Source organism: Manis pentadactyla, chromosome 5 (assembly GCF_030020395.1).
Source record: "Manis pentadactyla isolate mManPen7 chromosome 5, mManPen7.hap1, whole genome shotgun sequence".
Taxonomy (NCBI): domain Eukaryota; kingdom Metazoa; phylum Chordata; class Mammalia; order Pholidota; family Manidae; genus Manis; species Manis pentadactyla.
Genome location: NC_080023.1, coordinates 72,019,561 through 72,044,513, shown reverse-complemented (window position 1 = coordinate 72,044,513; position 24,953 = coordinate 72,019,561). Strand labels below are relative to the sequence as shown.

General features: G+C 35.4%; 1 protein-coding gene across 11 annotated transcripts in view; it reads right to left on the bottom strand.

Annotated features, from left to right (window-relative positions):
* Positions 1-24,953, bottom strand: part of PTPN13 (protein tyrosine phosphatase non-receptor type 13) — a 235,222-nt gene that overhangs the window by 39,049 nt on the left and 171,220 nt on the right. For all 11 annotated transcript variants that reach the window (XM_036895853.2, XM_036895852.2, XM_036895854.2 and 8 more), the window contains 12 exons: positions 23,928-24,021; positions 23,449-23,534; positions 22,650-22,812; positions 21,114-21,328; positions 20,899-20,997; positions 18,843-19,207; positions 17,715-17,898; positions 16,305-16,463; positions 15,635-15,806; positions 15,325-15,535; positions 5,743-5,813; positions 2,612-2,673 (listed from right to left, as the gene is read on the bottom strand). In XM_036895853.2, coding sequence (XP_036751748.2) covers positions 2,612-2,673; positions 5,743-5,813; positions 15,325-15,535; positions 15,635-15,806; positions 16,305-16,463; positions 17,715-17,898; positions 18,843-19,207; positions 20,899-20,997; positions 21,114-21,328; positions 22,650-22,812; positions 23,449-23,534; positions 23,928-24,021 — 1,881 coding nt within the window. The remainder of the gene's footprint in view (positions 1-2,611; positions 2,674-5,742; positions 5,814-15,324; positions 15,536-15,634; positions 15,807-16,304; positions 16,464-17,714; positions 17,899-18,842; positions 19,208-20,898; positions 20,998-21,113; positions 21,329-22,649; positions 22,813-23,448; positions 23,535-23,927; positions 24,022-24,953) is intronic.

Here is a 24,953-nt window from a genome sequence, read left to right as displayed (position 1 = left end):
ATGAACAACTCACATGCCTCAACATCTAAAAAGCAAAAAACCCTATTAAAAAATGGGCAGAGAAGCTGAACAGTACTTTCTCCAAAGAAGAAATTCAGATAGCAAACAGGCACACGAAAAGATGCTCTCTCATTCCTAATTATCAGGGAAATGCAAATGAAAACCACAACAAGATATCACCTCACACCAGTTAGGATGGCAACATAGAAAAGACTAGGAACAACAAATGCTGGTGTGAATGAGAAGGGGGAACCCTCCTACACTACTGGTGGAAATGTATATTAGCTCAACCATTGTGAAAGAAATATGGAGGGTCCTCAAAAGACTAAAAAACAGAAATACCATTTGACCTGGGAATTCCACTCCTAGGAATTTACCCAAAGAAAACAACTTCTCAGATTCAAAAAGGCATATGCACCACTATGTTTACTGCAGCATTATTTACAGTAGCCAAGATATGGAAGCAACCTAAGTGTCCATCAGATGAATGGATAAAAAAGAGGTGGTACATATACACAATGGAATACTATTCAGCCATAAGAAAGAAACATATCCTACTATTTACAACAATATGGATGGAGCTAGAGGGTATTATGCTCAGTGAAATTAGGCAGAGAAAGACAAGTACCAAATGATTTCCCTCATTTGTGGAGTATAACAATGAAACAAAATGGAAGGAACAAAATAGCAGCAGACTCACCATGTCCACAAAGGGGCTAGTGGTTACCAAAGCGGAGGGGTGGGGAAGGGCAGGTGGGGAGGGAGGGAGAAGGGCATTGTGGGCTATCATGATTAGTGCACATGGTGTGTGTGGGTTCACAGGGATGACAGTATAGCTCAGAAGACAAATAGGGACTCTGTGGCATCTTACTACACTGATGGACAGTGACTGCAATGGGATATGGGCGGGGGGACTCAATAATAAGGGTGAATGTAATAACCACATTTTTTTTCTTGTGAAACCTTCACGAGAGTGTATATCCATGATACCTTAATAAAAAAAATATGCAGAGGATCTGAACAGATACTTTTCCAAAGAAGAAATTCATATGGCCAACAGGCACATGAAAAGATGCTCCACATCGCTATTCATCAAGGAAATGCAAATTAAAACCACAGTGAGATATCACCTCACACCAGTTAGGATGGCCAACATCCAAAAGACAAGGAACAACAAATGCTGGCAAGGATGCAGAGAATGGGGAACCCTCCTATACTGCTGGTGGGAATGTAAATAATTTCAACCATTGTGGAAAGCAGTATGAAGGTTCCTCAAAAAACTCAAAATAGAAATACCATTTTACCTGGAAATTCCACTCCTAGGAATTTACCCTAAGAAAACAAGATTCCGGTTTTGAAAAGACATATGCACCCTTATGGTTATTGCTGCACTATTTACAATCGCCAAGAAATGGAAGCAACCTAAGTGTCCATCAGTAGATGAATGGATAAAGAAGACGTGTTACATATACACAATGGAATATTATTCAGCCATAAGAAGAAAATAAGTCCTACCATTTGCAACAACATGGATGGTACTAGAGGGTATTATGCTCAGTGATATAAGCAGAGAAAGACAAATATCAAATGATTTCACTCCTTTGTGGAGTATAACAACAAAGCAAAAACTGAAGGAACAAAACAGCAGCGGACTTACAGAACCCAAGAATGGACTAGTGGTTATCAAAGGGAAAGGGTTTGGGGAGGGTGGGTGGGAAGGGAGGGATAAGGGGGTTAGGGGGTATATGATTAGTACACATAATATGGGGGGTGCATGGGGAAGGAAGTATAGCACTGAGGAGACAAGTAGTGACTCTATAGCATCTTACTATGCTGATGGACAGAGACTGTAATGGGTATGTGGTGGGGACTTGATAATAATAGGGGGGATGTAGTAACCACAATGTTGCCCATGTGAAACCTGAGCATAAGATTATATATCAATGATACCTTAATAAAAAGAAAAAAAAGATAAAAAAGAAATGCTAGCCAAATGAATGGGCATACACATCGCCATAGAGAGCCTGAAATGGAATTTAGTTATGTATTAAAATACTTTTGTTAAATCACACCTCAATTTCTCTGCACTCATATTAAATGATTTATGCTCTGTCATTTTATTATGTGGTAAAATATCTTCTATATCTTTCAGTAAGCAAGTAAGTCTACTTCTTTTGCCAGCAGTTTTTCCTCTGTAGTAACAGATTTATCATTTGAGAGTCTATGCTGGTCATTAACCCAAAGGACCAATTCTACTTTAAGTTATATTCTTCTCTTCTTGGCATCTAAGAAACAACCAAAGGAACTATGCACACTAGTAGAAAAAAATCCCAACACTAAAACTATCTACTTAAGTAATTAGCTAATTTAAGAGCTGAATATGTGCCAAATGATGCAGAGTCATTTGTGTGGGGGCTTTATGTTGTGTGCTTTACTTTGCAAGGCCTACCAAGTCACTAAAATATATTCCTACTATTAATTACATATCTAAAAAAGGCACATTTTGAAACCTGAAATCAATTTGGTTCAAGACACAAACAAGCTGGTTACTTAGATGAGGAAGTATGACATGAAGAAGGTGGCCTTATGAAGAAGGTGGCCTTTTATTTACCTTGGAGAATGAATTATTAGGAGTGAGGACCAGCTTGCTACAAGCTTCCACAGTATGATGATCTGAAATGGACAATACAAAAAGGGAAAAGCCAGTTAGAATCACAACAGGGGCATTAAAATAATGAAAGAAATCGACATTTCTGTGCATGCTTTTATTTTTATTAGTACACTAAAAGAGGTCATATCACCAAAGCAAATTAAAATAAGCCAGATGGAATTAAGTATCAGAGGAGAGTTTATCCCAAGGAAAAAGTCAATTTCTTAAAAGAAAATCATTTGCATAAAATCTCAGTTTAGGGTGTGAGATACTGGATATAAATTATCCCAACAAAATGGGAGAGAACATCATAGATAATGAACTGTAATCACTATTCTATTTAAGGAAATATAGCAAGCCTTTTATCTAATTTCATAAAGGCTACCAATTTAACAGAGTTAAATAAGTTATAGATACAACTGGAAAGGACTTTTGATATGTGTTTAAACCAAATGTTAGTTTTAAGTCTTAGCCATCAGTACAAAAATTCAATACATATATTAAAATGAGATTATGTTTCTTTTACAGTTAAAAAAAAGCCATAATTAAAAGTAAAGTGATCCATTAAATTATATTTTGAAGAGACTTTGAAAGATAAAGTACAGTTTGGAAAGTTAAGGAGAAAGAAACAAAGGAAAAGAATAGACAAGAAAAAAGAAAGAAATACACAGGTAAGTGTATTCAAGGACTTCTATTTGAGAATGACCTAAAAATAACTCCATAGAGAAAGATGAAGGTTGAGATGGAATTTTTAGTCATAAACTTCTATAATTATATGGATGATATTACAAAAAGCCCAAGAATCCCTTTTAATATTACTTCCAGGAGAAGTACATACATTACTAAACTTTTAGGAAAAATAGTGAAAAAGTATACCAATAATAAGCCACTGGTTCAAAAAATCATGTTGGAATAGAATAAAACACTATAGTTTATTATTTGTAATCTCTCCCTTCTATTCCCTAACTTCCCTTCTCCATTCTTGTCTCCAGGCAATAACTAAACTATCACTATAGACTCTATCACTATAGATTCATTTGCATTTTCTATAATTTTGAATAAACGGAATAATACAGTATGAACTCTTTTTTATCGGGCTTCTTTCATTCACCAGACTTATTCTGAGGTTCTTATAATTATGCTGTTGTATGTATTAAAAGACCATTCATTTTTATTGCTGAGAAGTATTCCATTGTTTGGATGTATTATAATTGGTTTATTCATTCAACAGTTCTTGGATATTTGAGTAGTTTCTGATTTTGGCTATTACAAAGAAATTTTATAAAAACATTCCTCTACATACAGAATTTTATTGTTGTTAACAACCATTTGATCAATAAATATGAGAGATGCCCTCAGAAAAAAAAACAAAAAACAAACAAAAACAAAAACAAAAAAAACAAACAAAAAAAAGTACACACTTCCAATGGTAAAATAAATAAGTAACCGGGATGTAATGTATAGCATAAGGAATATAGTCAAGATATTGTAACAGCTTGGTATGGTGATACCTGGTACCTAGAATTGTCATGTATATAAATGTTGAATCACTATGTTGTACACCTGAAACTAATGTAATGTAATACTGTGTGTCAACTACCCTTCAAGAAAAAATAATTACCTAAAAAAAACCAAAAAACAAAAGAAAACATTCCTCTACAAGTTTTTATATATGGATATATGCTTTCTTTTCTCTTGAATAAACAAACAGGAGTGGGATGGATCACCTGGTAGGCATATATTTAATTTTTATGAAATTGTCAAAACGTTTTTACAAAATGGTTGAACCACTTTCCATTTTCATAAGTGTAAGAGAGTTCCTATTACTGGTAATATATGATTTTCAGAACTCATAAATTAGTTTTATGGGATTCAAGTCAGAGAATAACATAAAAACAGATCACTAGGCAGTTAGTACGAGAGGGACAGGGCAGAGTTTCTCTCTTTAACTTTGAAACTTATGAACAGGAGTCTCCCAAAAGTCACTAGAAAAGTGCTTTCCAGATTGTTCTGTGAGATAGTCTGCTTCCAATGTGAATGGGAACTGTTAGACAGCAGCAAGAAGGATCCTGAAGGCATTCAGACAACACAGAGGACGAGAGTACCAGATGTTCTTTAGCTTTTAGAAGATAAACTATAACTACAACAGTGAGATTTCTTTTAGATACTTTGGTATTTAAATACTAATATTTAGTATTTAGACACTGCCCAATAATCTGAAAGTTTAGCTACATATCAAGTACTGAATTTTAAATACACTGATTTTAACATTTCCCTGTTCCCACCATTCTTCTTATTCTATTAATACTAGCATTACATGCCATGTTTACTGAGACTGCTTATGTAAATGAGATCATGGAGTGAGACATCCTGGGTTTAAATTCTGGCTTATCCACCTAACTTTGTGGGCTTGGGCGAGTTATCAAACTCTGTGCCTCAGTGTTTCTGTCTATAAAAGGAGCATAATTGTAACACTCATCTCACAGGGTTGTTGTTATGAAGATTAAAGCACTTGGAAGAATGTTTGGTCCAGAATAAGAATTAAATTAATGTTAACTGCTGCCACAGCTACTAATACTCTAACTTCTATAATTATGGTTGAATGTAAAATAAATACTTTGTTTACTCATGGACATGTTCATAAGGCCCCAAATAAAGCCTCAGACAGAGAAGAAATTCAGTGATGGACAGAATAAAGTATTTTTTAGTGAATAGATTATTATAAGACAATCATTGTGATAAGCATTTCACATATATTATTGTATTTGTGCCTCATTATAACCTTATGAGGTAGATATAATATCCTTATTTTACTGGTAAAAATAAAGGCTGCTATGGATCAAATAACTTCTCGATAAGGTCACACAGGATTTATAATCTCAGGTCTACCTGGCTCTAAATCCCATGGTCCATGCTGTTGTACTGTTTGCTATTACACATTAAATTTTAGAAATGCCTTTATTTAAATGCAATTTTTTTCCCACTTAGACTCTATAAAACACTCTGGAAGAGCAATAAAACCTGTTTAATAAAAAGTTTGCTACCTCTTCATAAGTACTTGTATCATAAAATGAATGTATATTTATATTTACCATTGGCTTTGTTTGACTTTGGAGTTGAAGCAGCAGAACTCTTGGAACTAGGGACGACTGGATGCCCATCTCTGCATTGCAAAAAAAAGAAAAGGATATTGCGAATTATTTAAACATTTAAGTATCCTTTGAGCCATCTGTAACTTTACTAGCCATAGTAATTTTATTTTGGATGGGCTTCAGGGACTCTAGGCATCTACTGAAGCTATAGACAAAATTTTATCTGTCTTCATATATATGTATTTTCTGGAAGGAGATATTCTTGACTCAAAAGAGATTAAGAATCACTTCTTTACATAATCTTTCTTTGGTTTCAGTTCAACACATCACCATAGTTCCCTTCTCATTTAAAACACTGGTAATATTCATGATCTAATAACTTAGTTCACTGACACTCAGGTGATAGTTCAAAGATAACTTACAAGTCATAGATCACTAATTTAAATATCTAAAGCTATTGAGATGTGTTTTTTAAAAAATTAAAGTGAAAATCTGGACAAGATATACAAGATATATGAGAAGAATAGTACCACCCAATGTGAAAAACAGTAAAAAAGACAACATCTTGGAAACAGAGGATTAGTATGCAATATGATTGTTGCTATTGCTGAGAGAAAAGGGAGGTTGCCTAAGATATATGGTGTTGGGAGATGCAATTCGCCAGAGGGCCTAAGCATCCTTTTATATTCTTACTGAGTACCGTGGAAATGCATGGTCTTGATCATTTTTTTATGTGGACCAATTCTCCAGGTTATGTTTGCGGTGAGCAAGCTTGAGGGCTGAAGCAGACTCTCTGCCCAAACAAGGAGCAGGCTTTCTTTTTTATTAAAATTAATTAATTTATTTTTATTTTGGTATCATTAATATACAATTACATGACTAACATTGTGGTTGCCAGATTCCCATTATCAAGTCCCCATCACATACCCCATTACAATCACTGTCAATCAGTGTAGTAAGATGCTATAGAAAAGATGGCGGTGTGAGAGGTGAGACAGAGGCTTCCTCCCAAAACTGCATATAATTAATACAACTAACCCTGAGAGGGCAACAGGAAAGAGAACTGCGCCAGACTGCATACACCTGGAGAAAAGAGCAGACCTCATGGAACAAGGTAACATACCAAAGCTGTGGCCCGGCGGAACCCAAGCCCTTCCCCCACCCCAGTTCACTGGTGGGAGGAAGAGAAATGGAGCCGGGAGGGAGTGGAGGCCTGGGACTGCTGAATACCTAACAATAGAGATATGCTCTGGGAGCACAAACCTACATTTCATGGTGCTTTCATGATACTCATGATTAGGGGATTGGAAAGCTAAGACAGGCAGAATTCCTGGAGAGATTGAGATTCCAGCCACTTGTGGAAAGCAGGGATCTGTATCCAGCTGCTCTGGGACAAAAGCTTATACCTGTGTGCTCGGCCCACTGGTTCAGGCAGTGGAGACAGGCACAGCAGCCGGGAAGCAGGAAACAGCTCTTTCCTACCCCCAGGCACCCATACCACTCCCCTGTAACCCCCAACATTGCTTCAGGGGCTGAGCAGCTCCAGAGAGTAGAGCTTCTGGACACTAGAGGGCACCATACACAAATATGAAACTCCAAAGGAACCTGGTCCAGAGTAAAATTACTAATACAACTCCTGAGAAAGATTTAAATAATATGGACCTCATGACTCTTCCTGAAAGGGAGTTCAAAATAAAAATCATTAACATGTTAATGGAGGTATGGAAAGATATTCAAGAACTCAGGAATGAATTCTGGTTGGAAATCCAATCACTGAAGAGCACAATGGAGGGTATTAAAACCAGATTGGTTATGGTGGAGGTGATGATAAATGAAATAGAAACTAGAGAAGAGGAATAGAAGCTGAGGCACAGAGAGAAAAAAGGATCTCTAAGAATGAAAGAATATTGAGAGACCTGTGTGACCAATCCAAACGGAACAATATTCGCATTATAGGGATACCAGAAGAAGAAGAGAGAGAGAAAGGGAAAGTGTCTTTGAGGAGGTATTTGCTGAAAACTTCCCCAATGTGGGGAAGGAGATAGTCTCTCAGGCCATGGAGATCCACAGATCTCACAACACAAGGGACCCAAGGAAGACAACACCAAAACATATAGTAATTAAAATGGCAAAGATGAAGGATAAGGACAGACTATTAAAAGTAGCCAGAGAGAGAAATAAGATCACATACAAAGGAAAGCCCATCAGGCTAACATCAGACTTCTCAGCAGAAAACTTACAGGCCATAAGGGAGTGGCATGATGTATTTAATGCAATGAAGCAGAAGGGCCTGGAACCAAGACTACTTTATCCATTAAGATTATCATTTAAATTTGAAGGAGGGATTAAACAATTTCCAGATAAGCAAAAGCTGAGAGAATTTACCTCCCACAAACCATCTCTACAGTCTATTTTGGAGGGACTGCTATAGATGGAAGTGTTCCTAAGGTTGAATAGCTGTCACAAGAGGTAATAGAACCTCAGTAAAGAAAGTAGAACAGCTAATTACAAAGCAAATGCAAAATTCAATTAACTATCCTCAAAGTCAATCAAGGGATAGACAAAAAGTACAGAATTTGATGCCTAATATATAAAGAATGAAGGAGGAAAAAAAAGGAGGAGAAAAAGAAAAGAACCTTTAGATTTTGTTTGTAATAGCATATTAAGGGAGTTAAGTTGGACTCTTAGATAGTACAGAAGTTAACAATGAACCTTTGGTAACCACGAATCTAAAGTCCATGATGGCAATAAGTACATACCTATTGATAATCACCCTAAATGTAAATGGAGTGCATGCACCAATCAAAAGACACAGAGTCACTGAATGGTTAAAAAAATAAGACCCATCTATCTGCTGCCTACAAGAGACTCACTTTAAACCCAAAGACATACACAGACTATAAGTGAAGGGATGGAAAAAGATATTTCATGCAACTAATAGAGAGAAAAAAGCAGGAGTTGCAGTACTTGTATCAGACAAAATAGACTTCAAAACAAAGAAAGTCACAAGAGATAAAGAAAGAAGGACATTACATAATGATAAAGGGGTTAATCCAACAAGAAGATATAACCATTATAAATATCTATGCTCCCAACACAGGAGCACCTACATATGTGAAACAAATACTAACTGAATTAAAAGGGGAAATAGAATGCAATGCATTCATTCTAGGAGACTTCAATACTCTACTCACTCAGAATGACAGATCATCCAGACAGAAAATAAGTAAGAACACAGAGGCACTGAAAAACACATTACAACAGATGGACCTAACAGACATCTACAGAACTCTATATCCAAAAGCAGCAGAATACACATTCTTTTCTAGTGCAAATGGAACACTTTCAAGAATAGATCATATACTAGGCCACAAAAAGGGCCTCAGTAAACTCAAAAAGATTGAAATTGTACCAATCAGTTTCTAAGACCACAAAGGTATGAAACTAGAAATAAATTACACAAAGAAAATGAAAAAATCCCACAAACACATGGAGGCTTCACAACATGCTCCTAAATAACCAATGGATCAATGACCAAATAAAAACAGAGATCACTCAGTATGTGGAGACAAATGACAACAATAATTCAACACTGCAAAAATTGTGGGACGCAGCCAAGGCCATGCTACAAGGAAAGTATATTGCAATACAGGCCTACTTCAGGAAAGAAGAACAATTCCATATAAAGAGACTAAACTCACAATTAATGAAACTAGAAAAAGAACAAATGAGGCCCAAAGTCAGTAGAAGGAGGGACATAATAAAGATTAGAGGAGAAATAAATAAAATCGAGAAGAATAAAACAATAAAAAGAATCAATGAAAGCAGGGGCTGGTTCTTTGAGAAAATAAACAAAATAGATAAACCCTTAGCCAGAGTTATCAAGAAAAAAAGAGAGTCTACATGCATAAACAGAATCAGAAATGAGATAGCAAAAATCATTATGGACACCACAGATATACAAAGAATTATTAGAGAATAATATGAAAAATTATTTGCTAACAAATGGATAACCTAGAAGAAATGGACAACTTTCTAGAAAAATACAACCTTCCAAGGCTGACCAAGAAGAAACAGAAAATCTGAACAGACCAATTAAGAGCAACGATATTGAACTGGAAATCAAAAAACTACCTAAGAACAAAATGCCTGGACCAGATGGCTTCACTGCTGAATTTTATCAAACATTTAGTGAAGACCTAATACCCATCCTTCTTAAAGTGTTCCAAAGAGTAGAAGAAGAGGGAATACTTCCAAAGTCATTCTATGAGGCCAGCATCACTCTAATACCAAAACCAGGCAGAGATACCCCAAAAAAAGAAAATTACAGACCAATATCCCTGATGAACATAGATGCAAAAATACTCAACAAAATATTAGCAAATCAAATTCAAAAATACATCAAAAAGATCATCCATCATGATCAAGTAGTATTTATTCCAGGGATGCAAGGATGGTACAGTATTTGAAAAACTATCAACATCATCCACCACATCAACAAAAAGGACAAAAACCATGTAATCATCTCCATAGATGCTGAAAAGCCATTTGACAAAGTTCAACATCCACTCATGATAAAAAATCTTAATAAAATGGGTATAGAGGGCAAGTACCTCAACATAATAAAGGCCATATATGACAAACCCACAGCCAACATCATACTGAACAGCGAGAAGCTGAAAGCTTTTCCTTTAAGATCGGGAACAAGACAAGGATGCACACTCTCCCCACTTCTATTCAACACAGTACTGGAGGTTGTAGTCATGGCAATAGACAACACAAAGAAATAAAAAGCATCGAGATTGGCAAGGAAGAAGTTAAACTGTCACCGTTTGCAGATGACATGATACTGTACATAAGAAGCCCTAAAGAATCCTCTCCAAAACTACTAGATTTAGTATCTGAATTCAGCAAAGTTGCAGGATACAAAATTAATACACAGAAATCTGTGGCATTTCTATACACTAATGATGAACTAGCAGAAAACAATTCCATTCACAACTGCATCAAAAAGAATAAAATACCTAGGAATAAACCTAACCAAGGAAGCGAAAGACCTATACCCTGAAAACTACAAGACACTCTTAAGAGAAATTAAAGAAGATACAAATAAATGGAAACCCATTCCATGCTCATGGACAGGAAGAATTAATATTGTCAAAGTGGCCATCCTGCCTAAAGCAATTGACAGATTCAATGCAATTACTATCACAATACCAACAGCATTCTTCAACGAACTACAGAAAATCATTCTAAAATTCATATGGAACCACAAAAGACCCCGAATAGCCAACGGAATTCTGAGAAGGAGGTATAAAGCTCGGGGCATTACACTCCCTGACTTTAAGCTCCACTACAAAGCCACAGTAATCAAGACAATTTAGTACTGGCACAAGAACAGACCCATAGACCAATGGAACAGACTAGAGAGCCCTGATATAAACCCAACCATATATGGTCAATTAATATACGATAAAGGAGCCATGGACATACAATGGGGAAATGACAGCCTCTTCAACAGCTGGTGTTGGCAAAACTGGACAGCTACATGCAAGAGAATGAAACTTGATTATTGTTTAACTCCATATATAAAAGTAAACTCAAAATGGATCAAAGACTTGAATGTAAGTCATGAAACCATAAAACTCTTAGAAGGCAACATTGGCAAACATCTGAATATAAGCATGAGCAACTTCTTCCTGAACACATCTCCTCGAGAAAGGGAAACAAAAGCAAAAATGAACTCATGGGACTACATCAAACTAAAAGGTTTCTGTACTGCAAAGGACACCATCAGCAGAACAAAAAGGCATCCTACAGTATTGGAGAATATATCTGTAAGTGACATATCCGACAAAGGTTAACATCCAAAATATATAAAAAACTTACACCCCTCAACACCCAAAAAGCAAATAACCCGATTAACAAATGGGCAGAGGATAAGAAGAGACAGTTCTCCAAAGAAGAAATTCAGATGGCCAACAGACACATGAAAAGATGCTCCACATCACTAATCATCAGGGAAATGCAAATTAAAACCACAATGAGATATTACCTCACACCAGTACGGATGGCCAGCATCAAAAAGACTAAGAACAACAAATGCTGGTGAGGATGCGGAGAAAGGGGAACCCTCCTACACTGTTGGTGGGAATGTAAGCTAGTTCAACGACTGTGGAAAGCCATATGGAGGTTCCTTAAAAAACTAAAAATAGAAATACCATTTGCCCCAGGAATTCTACTCCTAGGAATTTACCCAAAGAAAACAACTTCTCAGATTCAAAAAGACATATGCACCCCTATGTTTATCGCAGCACTATTTACAATAGCCAAGATATGGAAGCAACCTAAGTGTCCATCAGTAAATGAATGGATAAAGAAGAGGTGGTACATATACACAATGGAATACTATTCAGCCATAAGAAAGAAACAAATCCTACCATTTGCAACAACATGGATGGAGCTGGAGGACATTATGCTCAGTGAAATAAGCCAGGTGGAGAAAGGCAAATGCCAAATGATTTCCCTCATTTGTGGAGTATAACAATGATGCAAAACTGAAGGAACAAAATAGCAGCAGACTCAGACTCCAAGAATGAACTAGTGGTTACCAAACAGGAGGGGTGTGGGACGGTAGGTGGGGAGGGAGGGAGAAGGGGATTGAGGGGTATTATGTTTAGTACACATGGTGTGGGGGATCACAGGGAGAACAGTGTAGCACAGAGAAGGCACATAGTGGACCTGTGGCATCTTGCTGCACTGATGGACAGTGACTGCATTGGGATATGGGTGGGGAGTTGATAATATGGGTAAATGTAGTAACCACATTGTTTTTTCATGTGAAACCTTCATAAGAGTATATATCAATCACACCTTAGTAAAAAAAATGCAAAAAAAAAAAAAGATGTTATAGAATCACTACTTGCCTTCTCTGTGCTATACTGCCTTCCCTGTGCCCTCCACCCTGTACATCATGTGTGCGAATCATAATGCCCCTTATTCCCCTTCTTCCTCCCTTCCCCCTCCCCATACCCAACTCCCTGCCAATCCCTTTCCTTTTGGCAACTGTAAGTCCATTCCTGTGTTCTGTGAGTCTGCTGCTGTTTTGTTCCTTCCGTTTTTGCTTTGTTTTTATGAAGGAGCAGGCGTTCTTAGACTGCCATAAAGGGGTGGTTTCCCAGGTTCTTCCTGTAGTGTTCCTCTCCTGTGATACAATCCCCTGCATGTGCAGGAATCCACTAGGCCTACCTGTGCCACCTCCCTGGGCCTCAGGAGACCTGTGGACTGTCATGAATATCATGCTCATGCTGCTGTGGTGTCGTTAGCAATGAAGTGTTTTGTCTCTGATCTAGGAGTTTCACACCTTCTATGAGTGTCCATGAAATAGTAACTGGCTAGCTTATTACCTTGCAAGTAGGATAAAATCACAGACCCAATACAGACAATTGCCACATATATACACCCCTCCATAGACTCATAGACACTGAGAAGCGACTGGTGGTACTGTGGGGGAGGGTGAGGTGTATAAAGGGGTACAGAAATTCTCCATCATAATATAAGTTGGTCATGGGGATGGTAGCACAGCATGGAGAATATAGCCAATATTCTGCAACGTCTTCCTATGCTGACAGATAGTGACTACACTAGTGGGGGTGAGGATTTAATAATATGGGTAACTGTTGAACCAGTGTGTTGTATATCTGAAACCAATATAAGATATTTTATCAATGATATTTCAATAAAAAAAGGGAAAAAGAAAAAAAAATGCACCTCTCCATTATGGCTATGCTGTGGACTTTAGAGAGGGCACATATACAACAGTGGAGAGAGAGCTGCAGGAAGAATGAAAGGGAAAGTAATTGTGGCTACCATTACTATGTCTTTAGTGACTATAGTGAAGATCAAAGAAAGACAAAAGAAAGTGATTTGAAGGCTAGGGAAAAGGGTGCTCTACTGATTTTGAGACAAAAATTCACCTACATCTATGGTTAGCAGAGATGTTAATTTTTACAAAAATATTTTCCAGGTTGTTTGAACACTTTCCTCCCCCACTAATTAATATTCAGTTACAAATAGGAAAATAACTGATTTTTTAATAAATATATGAGGGAAGCAGTTCAGGAATTACATTCAATGAAAAAAGTACACATTCAACTTAAAATGTTTATAGAAAACAAATAAGCTTATGATTAAGATATTTAATTATACTTCCCATATTTTGTGAGACACACTATGTAGAACTTATCATGTATCATTTTTATAAATGTGAAGTTTCCCTTTATATGACTAAATCTGTAATCTAGAAAGCCTGGATTTATGTACATTGTGTTAGGCAGAATAATGGCCCCTCAAAGATGTCTATCTACATTGTAATCCTCAGAACATGTGAATATGTTGCCTTATAAAGTGAAAGAGATTTAGCAGATGTGAGTAAATTAAGGATCTAGATAGAGATGAGGAGATTATTCTGGATTATGTGGATGGGCCCAATGTAATCACAGGGGCCCTCAGAAGTGAATAAGGGAGGCAGGAAAGTCAAAGAAAGAGATGTGATGACAGAAGCAGAGAGTGCTGTGATTGCTGGTTTTGAAGAAGGAAGGGGGGCCACAACCAAGGAATATAGGAATCTCTAGAAGGTGGAAAAGGCAAGGGAATAGGTTTTCTCCTGGAGCCTAGAGAAGGAATGCAGTCCTGCCAACATCTTGATTTTAGCCAACTGAGACCCATTCTGCACTTCTGGCTTTCAGAACTACTAAGATTATAAATCTGCATTTTTTAAAGCCATGGTTATGGTAATTTGTAGTAATTCGAAACTAACACATATTTTTTCAATTTACTTCCATTATTACATGAAACAAAAGTTGCCATTAACATTTCTTATAATGTGAGATTGTTATAAGGTATAGTGGATGTGGTAATTCTGTCCCTTATTGGTTGTAGACATGAGGTTTGGGTAGGACTGACTCTGTCCTATCTCTGGGAATAGAACAGGACTGGCCAAGGCCAGTCAATATATTCTTATGCATTTGTCTCAATTCAGGGCCTGGCCTTAATTTAGGTATAAGGCAATCCATACACAGTCCTTACTTCCCATGGTGACTGATGAGAGTTTTGTTGGAAAATTGCTCTGGATGGTGTGGTATACAGGTGTTAGGCATGGAACTGACATAGCTATCTGACTATCATGATGGAAACACTTACACAGAAACTAACTGAAAATAGTGAAGAAATGGAGCCAGAGCTTTGATCAAATTTTCCTGATGATCACCTCCTTATCTTCGGAGTTCTTAAATCATATAAGCCAGTAAATTCCTTTTCTTGTTTAAACCAAGTTGAGTTGTGTTTTCTCTTACTTGCAACTGAAAACATCCTGACAAAGGTGGTAACCCTATTAAAAACTGCAATCATATATCCAAACACTAATCCACTGTGCTCTCAGATTTTCTATCAGGAAGTCTGTTCTAACTTTATTAACTCCTGCCAGTTTAGTTTGTGAATTGCTAGGAATATCTTGTTAAGAGAACATGAGTATAGCTAACAGCCTGAAGTGCATCTTCACACACACAAATAACTGCAGAGTACCTTGTTGCTTTCAGCACCACTGCAGGGAGTGACATCTCTAATGCTCTCTTAGCTTCTTTCAAGGTCATTCCATGTGTACTGACTCCATTCACATAGTGGATGATGTCTAGTAGTTGGAGATTGCCCTCAATGGCTGCAACTGACCTCGGATTGATTTCACTAATGTATACCACTTGATGAACGCTGTTGTGACCTCCAGATAAGGAAAAACCTTCAAGGAATAGAAAATTATTTGTTTTTTTAGTCTTCAGAGCACTTACTTTTAATCTAGTCAAGAAAAATCACTGCACAAAGCTTGAATTTGCATTACCCAACTCCTCTTTGTTGCAAGTTAATGAAATGTCAGGTAGCAAATGAGGCAGCATTGGCATCCTAGGTAATTCTAGAACTCGCCCAAGAACTAATCTAACTGTCTTGGGTGCAGCTCGGAGCAGATTCACTGCATCTGTGTGAGTCATGTTTGTAACATCTGTATCATTAACCTACAAAAATGACAAAAGAGTGAAATAGAATTAAGATGTTTAGAACAAAGAAGTTGCCACAAAAATATAACAACCTTCCTATTACAAACTGTTATAATATATAATAGCCAGTAAGTGAATCACAATAATTAATTATAGGTGAAATAATACTGTAAAATACCTAACAAATGCATCATTTTGCTAATATGGGAAATTTATCCCAAAAGTAATTTAAGAAACTTTCTGTTCCTGAGACCCAAGATAGGTTGTTGAACTCTAGCTGAGGTTAGAGACTTTCAAATTAAAAGGGGAACTTTTTAAACATTTCCCCATCTGTTATCTATATAAAGGCCTTTACTTTTAAGAGGTAGAGAAGGAAAACATAACAGAGAAACAGAGTGTTATATTAACTCAACCTAACAGAGAAACAGAGTGTTATATTAACTCAACCTTCTTCATTCTCCAGCTCTGGCTTCGTCTGACCATATTTGCACAAATCTGTTCTACTTAATGTCTTACCTTTATGAGACGATCCCCAGGTCTTAGCCTTCCATCACTTTTTGCTGGGTCCTGAATGACATCATGAACATAACAACCAATACTATGATTGCCTTTGGTTACTGTAAAACCCAGACTTCCTTTTTCTGATTTAATTAGGGTAATGAGGAGTTCTACTTCCTAGAGAAGAAAACAGTGATTTCTTTAGGTTATCTATTTTATGCTATAGATACAAAGAGAGATAACTATTATAGCCATTGGAGGAGGAAACTAAACCTTATAAAGTTATTTATTTCACCCAAGTGGAGAAGCCAGGTCAATCAATTCTTGATATAAAGTTCCCCCATGTAAAAATTGGGTTTAAATACAACATCATGTGTTTGTTTAGAGACAGCAGAGGCAGACCTTACTCCTGCTTCAATTCTTGTATTTTCAGGATAAACAAGGATACATTAGTAATTGTACTTTGATGATAAAGAGTATCTTGAGGGGAAGGTCCAGAAAAATCATCACCTATTTCTAAACAACCAAGATAGATGCCAAGAGCCACAAAAGAAAGTTTTCTCTTCCAAAAAATATGAAGTCTTTGAGTGATTACATTATCATAACTTCCTGTATTTAGTTGTGTAAAAAAAAAATATTTTTAAACATTTGAACTGAGACACCTTACAGGTATGATGACAGATTTCTAAGGAAATCATTCAAAGATTATTTTCACTCTAGTGCTGAGGATGAAACTGAAGATGATCAACACATATGCCCTTATTGGCAAACAAAGTACCTAGAAAGATTAACTCTAAAATGTTTATGGTTTTGGGTGGTAGAGTATTTCAATTTTTTTTGTTTTCTAATTTTCCCACAATAAATATTTATTACTTGGATTATAAACACAGTATTGAAAAAGGCTGACTTTTAATCAATGTAAAGGATATTCTTGGACATTTGGCTTCCAAACTGAATTTGTGGTGTAGAAGTTCTAGGGTCTATTAGCACAATGTAAAGGATTCCATGTGGGCACACATATACACAAAATGTGGAGAAGAAAAAAAAATACACTCAAACCCGATTAAAAAAATTAAATAGTCAATAACATAACAGAATGTGAGAAATAGCACATACTATGTTAGGTGTCTACATATGTTATTTCATTTAATTCACACCAGAATCCTATGAAGTTACTATCCCCATTTATAGCCCAAACTACTAAGACTCAGAAGAATTAATTTGTCCACAGTACTGGCCAAACTGCAAGCAAGTCAGTGGTAGACAGGATTTGTACCCAGGTATTTTGCCTTGTTCCTAAATTCTCAGCAGAGAAACATACCAGGTATGTTATCTAGTTATGGACACAGATAGAAAGCTTCTCTAAAAGATAGCCTCATCTTACTTGAGAAAATATGGTATTTTGTTAGTATAAAGGAAACAACTCACCAGCTCCAAGTCTTCAAGGTGGTTTTCCAAGTCATTTTTCAAAGATGTCAAGCCTTCTTGTCTAGTTGGTTCAGAAGTATAATGTGTATGGTATTTATTCATTGAATTAGTGGAAGCAGATTCTGACTGAGACTGACAACTCTGCCCAGGAGTCACATCCGGTGGTGGAGGGGAAGGAGAATTACTACAGAGACAAAGAAATAAGATTGTTTTCAAATACATTTCAATGTCAATATAGTATGATTGGGCCACAAACAGAAAATGCCTAACAAATATTCATGTCTGCTTTTAACTGAGATCCTAGCTACTTTTTGTCTGACTCTGGACTGGCAATTTATTTCACTTCTCTTATATGCTAACATTATCAATTTTTATTCTCTGTCCATATTCTATTTTGAAGCTCTTTAAGCTTCATCAATCAGTAAGACAGTTTAAATAAATATACTTTTGATTCCAGTTGTTAATTCAAGACAATAGCTTATGTTATCAGAAGCCTACTCTGTATGTTACATAATAAAAAAAAAGAAGAAATAAGAGAAAAAAAAACTTCTGTGAATATTTTCGGTGATGCAATAAGAAAAACAAAAACACTTGAACAAATATGATAGGACCTGGATATACACAAAGATGTAACTGAACAGTAAAATGTATGAATAACCATTAGAAGTATAGATGTAGTCTTTCTCTTTTTATGCTTCTATGATTTCAATTATTCTTTCCCCATCTTCTGTACTCTTTTAGATCCTATCATTTACAAACTCTCTACCACTTTTTCCCTACCACCTCCCTTTACATTTTTATTCCCAATTCTTCTGCCCCATCACTATCTAAGTAGTTCTCTTCTCTCTGTCAAGTAATATGATTGATGGTGAAATGCAAATAACTTTCACAATTACTAGTAAATATGTTCAAGACAGCAGCAGGGCTCAAGTTGTATAGTTAGAGAGCTTAATGGTTTGCTAACAAAAACTGTCAGTTATAATAGCTCAATAGTCAATGTTCACCATCCACCTAACCACTCTGAAGTTAAAATACAGACACACTTCATTCTTAGGGAAATGTAGGTTGCTGCTCCTGTTACTGAGAACAGCCAGTTGCTTTGATTGCTATATATAATATTGATAATACCTTTCCTCAAGTTCTGATTTATTAGGTATTTTCTGAGGACAGTAAAACATGGTACAAATGGTATCTTCTTGACTCTTGGGTGCTTCATGTTGACTTTGTGCCTGTGATACCACATTGCTTGGAGTCTGATGCAAAGCTGAACCCCAGCTCATATTTGGTGTCTTTGCTGGAGCTTTCACTAAATCTTCTTTTTCACTTCCACTGCTGTCACTATAACTATCTCTTCTGGATGGGGACATGCATTGTTTCTCGCTTTTTTCATTCACTTCATTTTCATCTGAGCTGATGCCTTGCTCCACACATAATGGATGAGAAGGTTCTTTATTGTTGTTTGGAAGTACTTGTGCTGGAGAGTGCAGTGGGGTCTGTAATGGACACATTTAAAGAGATCAGTGTAGCAACTTATATAGCTGACCCTTGAACAATATGTTCGAACTAGGCAGCTCCACTTACGTGTAGATTTTTTTCAATAAATATGTTGGAAATAATCTTTGAGATTTGCAACAATTTAAATAAACATTTTCTTTCCTCAAGCTTACTTTATTGTAAGAATACAGTATATAATACATATAACATACAAAATATGTATTAGTCGATAGTTTATGTTATTAGTAAGGCTCCTGGTCAACAGTAAGGAGTAACAGTTAAGTTTTGGGTGAGGGTCAAAGTTGTATGTGGATTTTCAATTGTGCTGGGGGTTGGTGCCCCTAACCTGCAACATTGTTCAAGGGTCAACTGTATTAACTTTAGAACCCTTAACTGAAAATGAACATGTTGAGCAATAGCACTTTTCTATCAAAATATTCAAGTAATTTTTTGATAACAAAAGTAATTTATGCTCAGAGGAAAAAAATATAAATCTCATACTTTAAATCAGAATTGAGGTTATAGCATGTGTTGTACTTTGTATTCTACTTTCAAAGTTTAGGTTTCTATCATAAGTATTTTCTGAGATCCTTAAATATACTTTAAAAACAATGTATAAAGCTGCATAATAAACCTACAGATGATTATACCTTTAATTTTACTTTAGAATTCTTTTACTAGATACAAAGTTGTTTCTAGCTTTTTACTATTAATAGAAATCTAGAACATTTTTGTATGCATATTTTCATCTGAGTTTCTCATTATTTCCTTGAAATTTTTTATATAACAATCAGCTCATAAGATGTTTTTAAAGGCCTTGTTAAATATTTCCAGATATATTTCCAGAAAGATATCAATTTACATACTTTACATAAGTATCAATTTATAATACATACATAAATATATACATACTTATCAAGAGAATTCCACTCAGTTCTTCCTATTTAGTGTCCCAAATCAATGTAGTAACTTACAATGCTACTTTTAATGCACCTTATAGAAATGCTATTTTCCTATTAATGTGGTTCTAACATTTCCCCCTCTCTCTGATATAAGGGTGAAAGTTCCTGGGGCCAGACACTCCTGCCTTTCATAGTCAGGGGTTATGTTCACTGGTAATAGAGCACTGTTTTAAGTAAACAGGCCAAAGGCTGTCTTACTTCAATTCCATTATTATTCTTTTATGTGTGGATTCCTTCCTATCAGTATGCAATTTATAAACAGATTTTGGATCTTTTAGCTATTCCTTGACATAAGAAAGAAAAGTGGGCAAACATATTGCTTACTCTGTGATTTCTAGTGTTAAAAATAAAGGCAAAAACATCTTAAATAATTCTCATTTTTATCTAACCTATTTCAGAATGAGAATTATTCTTCCCAGTTTGGTTCAATGAAGATACAGACAAAGGTTTTTATAACCATTATTTTATGTCTTTTCCTATTTAAGTTTAGAAAAGAAATTCCTAAACTCCTAGAAATCCTAGAATACGAGAACTGGAAGGGAGAGAAGAGAAAGTGAATTGAATTACTTTATATTTAAATATAGAATTCACTCAGAGGATAAATGATGCACACAAAATTCCTAAAGAAATACCTATCATGAAACCCAAGAGATCGATGATGAAACCAATACAGTTGAATTAATCTCTTGATATCCTTTAAAAAATAAACTACTTTTCATAGGTCTCACCAAAAGAGCAGGGTCGATTTCTGGTAGCACACCAGGTAGAGGTCTACAGAGAAGTAAGCATACTTCTGGAGATGTTCCTCTGAGAGCAGATATAACTTCCTGGGGGTATCATAAGTGACAAATAAAGATACAGTTAAACTAGCATTGTGAAATCATTCTGAAAAGCCAATCTATCTCATCATTAAAAATGCTACACTCCATGTGCTAGGGCTCACCTGCTGAGTCAGTCCTTTCAAAGAGGCTCCATTCACCTTCAAGATAACATCTCCTACATCAATTTGTCCACTTTCTGCAGCTGGCTGTCCAGGAAAGAGCTTTTTAACCCTTACTATGCTGGTATTCATTTGCTCAGGGATAAGATTATCTTCTCGAGAAAAACTGAAACCCAGGCCTGAGCTATTTTTAAATAATTTTACCTCAAATGTATTCTCTGGAGAAAAAAAGCATTAAGAAATTTAAATATTAACATGATGTCTTTACATTTGAACATATTAACACATATACTTTTAGACACATTTTAAAAGCCTATTTTCCCACAATATTTACAACTTCATGTGCACTTATGGCACTTCTAGTTTATACACACAAATCCTATTCCACACACTATCATTAAGAAAATTAACTTAATGAACTAAGTTACTTGAACAGAAAAGAAGGTTCTGAAATCAGGATTCTGAAAATGAAATCACGCTTTAGTCCCAAGTGTTTTCAAAGATTATACAACAGAGAAAAAAGCGGGAAAAATCCAGGAAAGGAGAAGAATGAAAGAAATTCAGGTATATAAATTGGAGCAAGATGGTAAGAAAAGCAAAACAAATGTTAAAGAATGGTATGGGGAAGTAAGCTGACATGCTAATATTTTTGTGGGTATAATTTAATCCAGCAAATTGCAATGGCATTACAATAAATTCTTATCAACAAAAGAAATTAAAAGAAGAATAACTAGAAATGAATGAAAAAACATATTCAAAGAAAGAGCAATGAATGAAATGCAGTGAGAGAAAGCTAATTTTATTTTCATAATCAGGAGAAATAATATATGCTGGGCTTTTTTTTTCTCTCCTTTTTCTTGGGACTAATTTAGAGTTGTTAATGTTTGTGTAATCAAATAAGGATTTAAAATAAAAGACAAAATAATGACTATATATTATCACAATAAAGTAAAAGACATTTATGCCCCTTAAAAGGAAGACAGATGGAATCTCAGAAGGGTATTTTATATTATGAACACACTTAATCTCATGAAAAGGTTACATAAACCTACATCATTCTTAACTTTCTTATTTTACTACCAATTAATGGTATGTCCAAGAGTTGACAAAGTTTGTAAGGAAGACCTATCTCAAACTATTAGTGAATCTCTGTCCAGGGTCATCTTGACAAGTCCATAAAATTAAAGTATAGAGAATGTAAGACTCAATTTCTCATGTGGGTTTGAAGCCAGTTCTCAGCAACTGTTTATGTATTGTTCTTTTCCCTTACAAACTTCAGTTTGTATTTTACAACTATTTAAGGTACTACACTAAGTGAGCCTAATGTTTCATACATGACTTCATTATCCAAAGTCTTTCAGACTTTCAGAGCTGTAAATATGTGTCTGGTTTTCTTAAATTGGTATAGTGCAGCACTGGATTACTATTTACACTTGACCAGATTCAGTCATAAGTTGTGACCCAACACGCAAAATTTATACTTTTGAATAAGCTAGGAATAAGTTTAAGGGTGTCATGACAAATCTCACAAGGCCTGACCTTCAGTGACAAAGCTGTAGTCTTTGACATGAGTCATTTTCTTCATCATTTTTTCTGGGGCTTGAGCTTGGGCATCTGGGTCTGGAAGTGTACACTGTGGGATTATAGGGACATGTTCTTTAGATGCTGGAGACTGTCCTTTTTCCAACAACAGATGTACCACCTGGAATAATGGAACAGCTCTTCATTAACTAAGAAGAATTATAAGAAAGTAGGTAACTTTTCAGGATTTTGTATAGTTGATGCTGTAATATCATTTAAAGTAACTACCTGGTCCACCAAATTATAGGTAAAGGGACAAAAACAAAGGAATTGAAAATTTCAAAATCAACTATTTTCTGTACAAAAATATAAATGATTAAAAAGAAAAATTCTATTATAGAAATAACATAAACATGTTACAGAAAATTTGGGTATTAGAATAAAGTCACCACTAGACTACAATATAAAGACCACTTCCTGACTCAAAATGTATTAGAGAAAAACAAATTCAGCCTTTGGGCTGAAGACTGACTAGAAGTGAACATTACTAGATGTTTGTAGATGTTTATGAAAAAATCTTAAACTACAATATTCACCCTTCCTCCTGTTAGATCTCTGGTACTATTAGGGCTAAATGTGATACAGACCAGTTTCCTCAGGAAAAATCTCTCATCATAATACCTGTTTCCCAATTTGGAAGAAAACCAGAATATTTACATGAAGTAGGCTTCACTTGTTGATGAACAAATTTGGAGAATTCAATGAGACTGATACTATTCACACATTAATATGTTCTTCTAAGGTATCTTTCTATTACCTGGCCTGTATTTCTCAGTGTTTCCACAGCTTGCTTATGAGTAGCTCCTTCCAGACTAACTCCATTGACAGCTAGGACACGATCACCTATAAATTAGGCATGGAAAAAGATAAACTGAACTACAAATTCAGAGAGATTGGAGGGAATTAACCTAGTAAGGCCTTATTAGAAATGTAATATCAGTGTTTTTACAAGGACACTATCCCTTTCCTATTTTTTGGTAATTTGCTTTTTAAAAAGTATAAAACATGAACTAAAAAACATTGTCAAGATGTTTTCTGATACTACAGAGTAAGCTGGGAAGAAGAGTTTTTGGTATGACATCAACAAGTTTTTAATGTGGTAGTCTTAAAAGAATTGCATAAATTTTTATTTTATATTATCAATAATCTGGAGGTTTTATTATCAACTTCCTAATTTCTTGTTTATTTGAAATGATATTTCTATGTATAATTCCTGTACATGCACAAACACTCTACCTTTGTTAATTCTACCATCAGACTCTGCTGCACCCTTGGGAATAACAGCTTTCACATAAATGCCTCCATGTCTGACACTGGTATTTACACCTCCCTATGTGGAAAAAGAGAAATAAAATAACATTTTGCAATATGAAGACATTTGCACTACAACTTTCAAATATGAACCTATGAAGTTTTCATCCGCCAAAGCAGCACCATGTCAGCACATGCAATAACCAAGAATTGGTTACTTCAATAACTAAGAATATTTTCAGCTAAGTTTTCCAAATGTTAAAGAAGTTACTTTTAAGAAAAACTATTCAAAAATAACAACATGCCAGATTTTGACTATGTGAGGAATTGCTCTTCTTTTGTAAGTCTACACCATGCATTATGAGCAAGGAAAAGAAAAATTCATCTATGCAATGTGAGAATATAACTGTGAGAAAACAGCATATGCAAATAATATCCATCAGATTTAATTTTCTAATCATAAAGAAAATCTCATGAGTCAAAGAAAATTTTTTTTATTGCTTTAGAAGGTTTTGGCAGAGAACTTCTGTTATAGTGTAGGTGAGATCTAATAAGTAGATTCTCCATCTCTTGTGGATATATAGCTTTTGTTTCCCTTCACAATAGGAAGATAAAATTCTAAAGACATTAAAGGTAATGGGAAAAGGATTACAGTATTTCTTAAAGTGATAAAAAATTAGGTTTTCTTTTTGATTTCTAAATGTCAATAGTGCTATTTCTACCATGTTCCTAAATGGCTTTCCATAACTAACAATATCCTTCAAATACCGTGAATGATAATGTTATAATTTAGGGCATAGCATGTCTATAAATAGAAATCTAAAGTAATTTCATCAAATAGCCTATGCTCATATTTTAACAACCTTAAAGTTACATACACTCCTTGGAAACCTCTAATTTTAAGATACTAATCAGGTTCACAAGTTAAGTTATATTATGGAGAGAAAAGGCATACATTAGACTTTAATTATTTATGGCATAGGTTAAAATGTATTATTCCATGGTCATGCA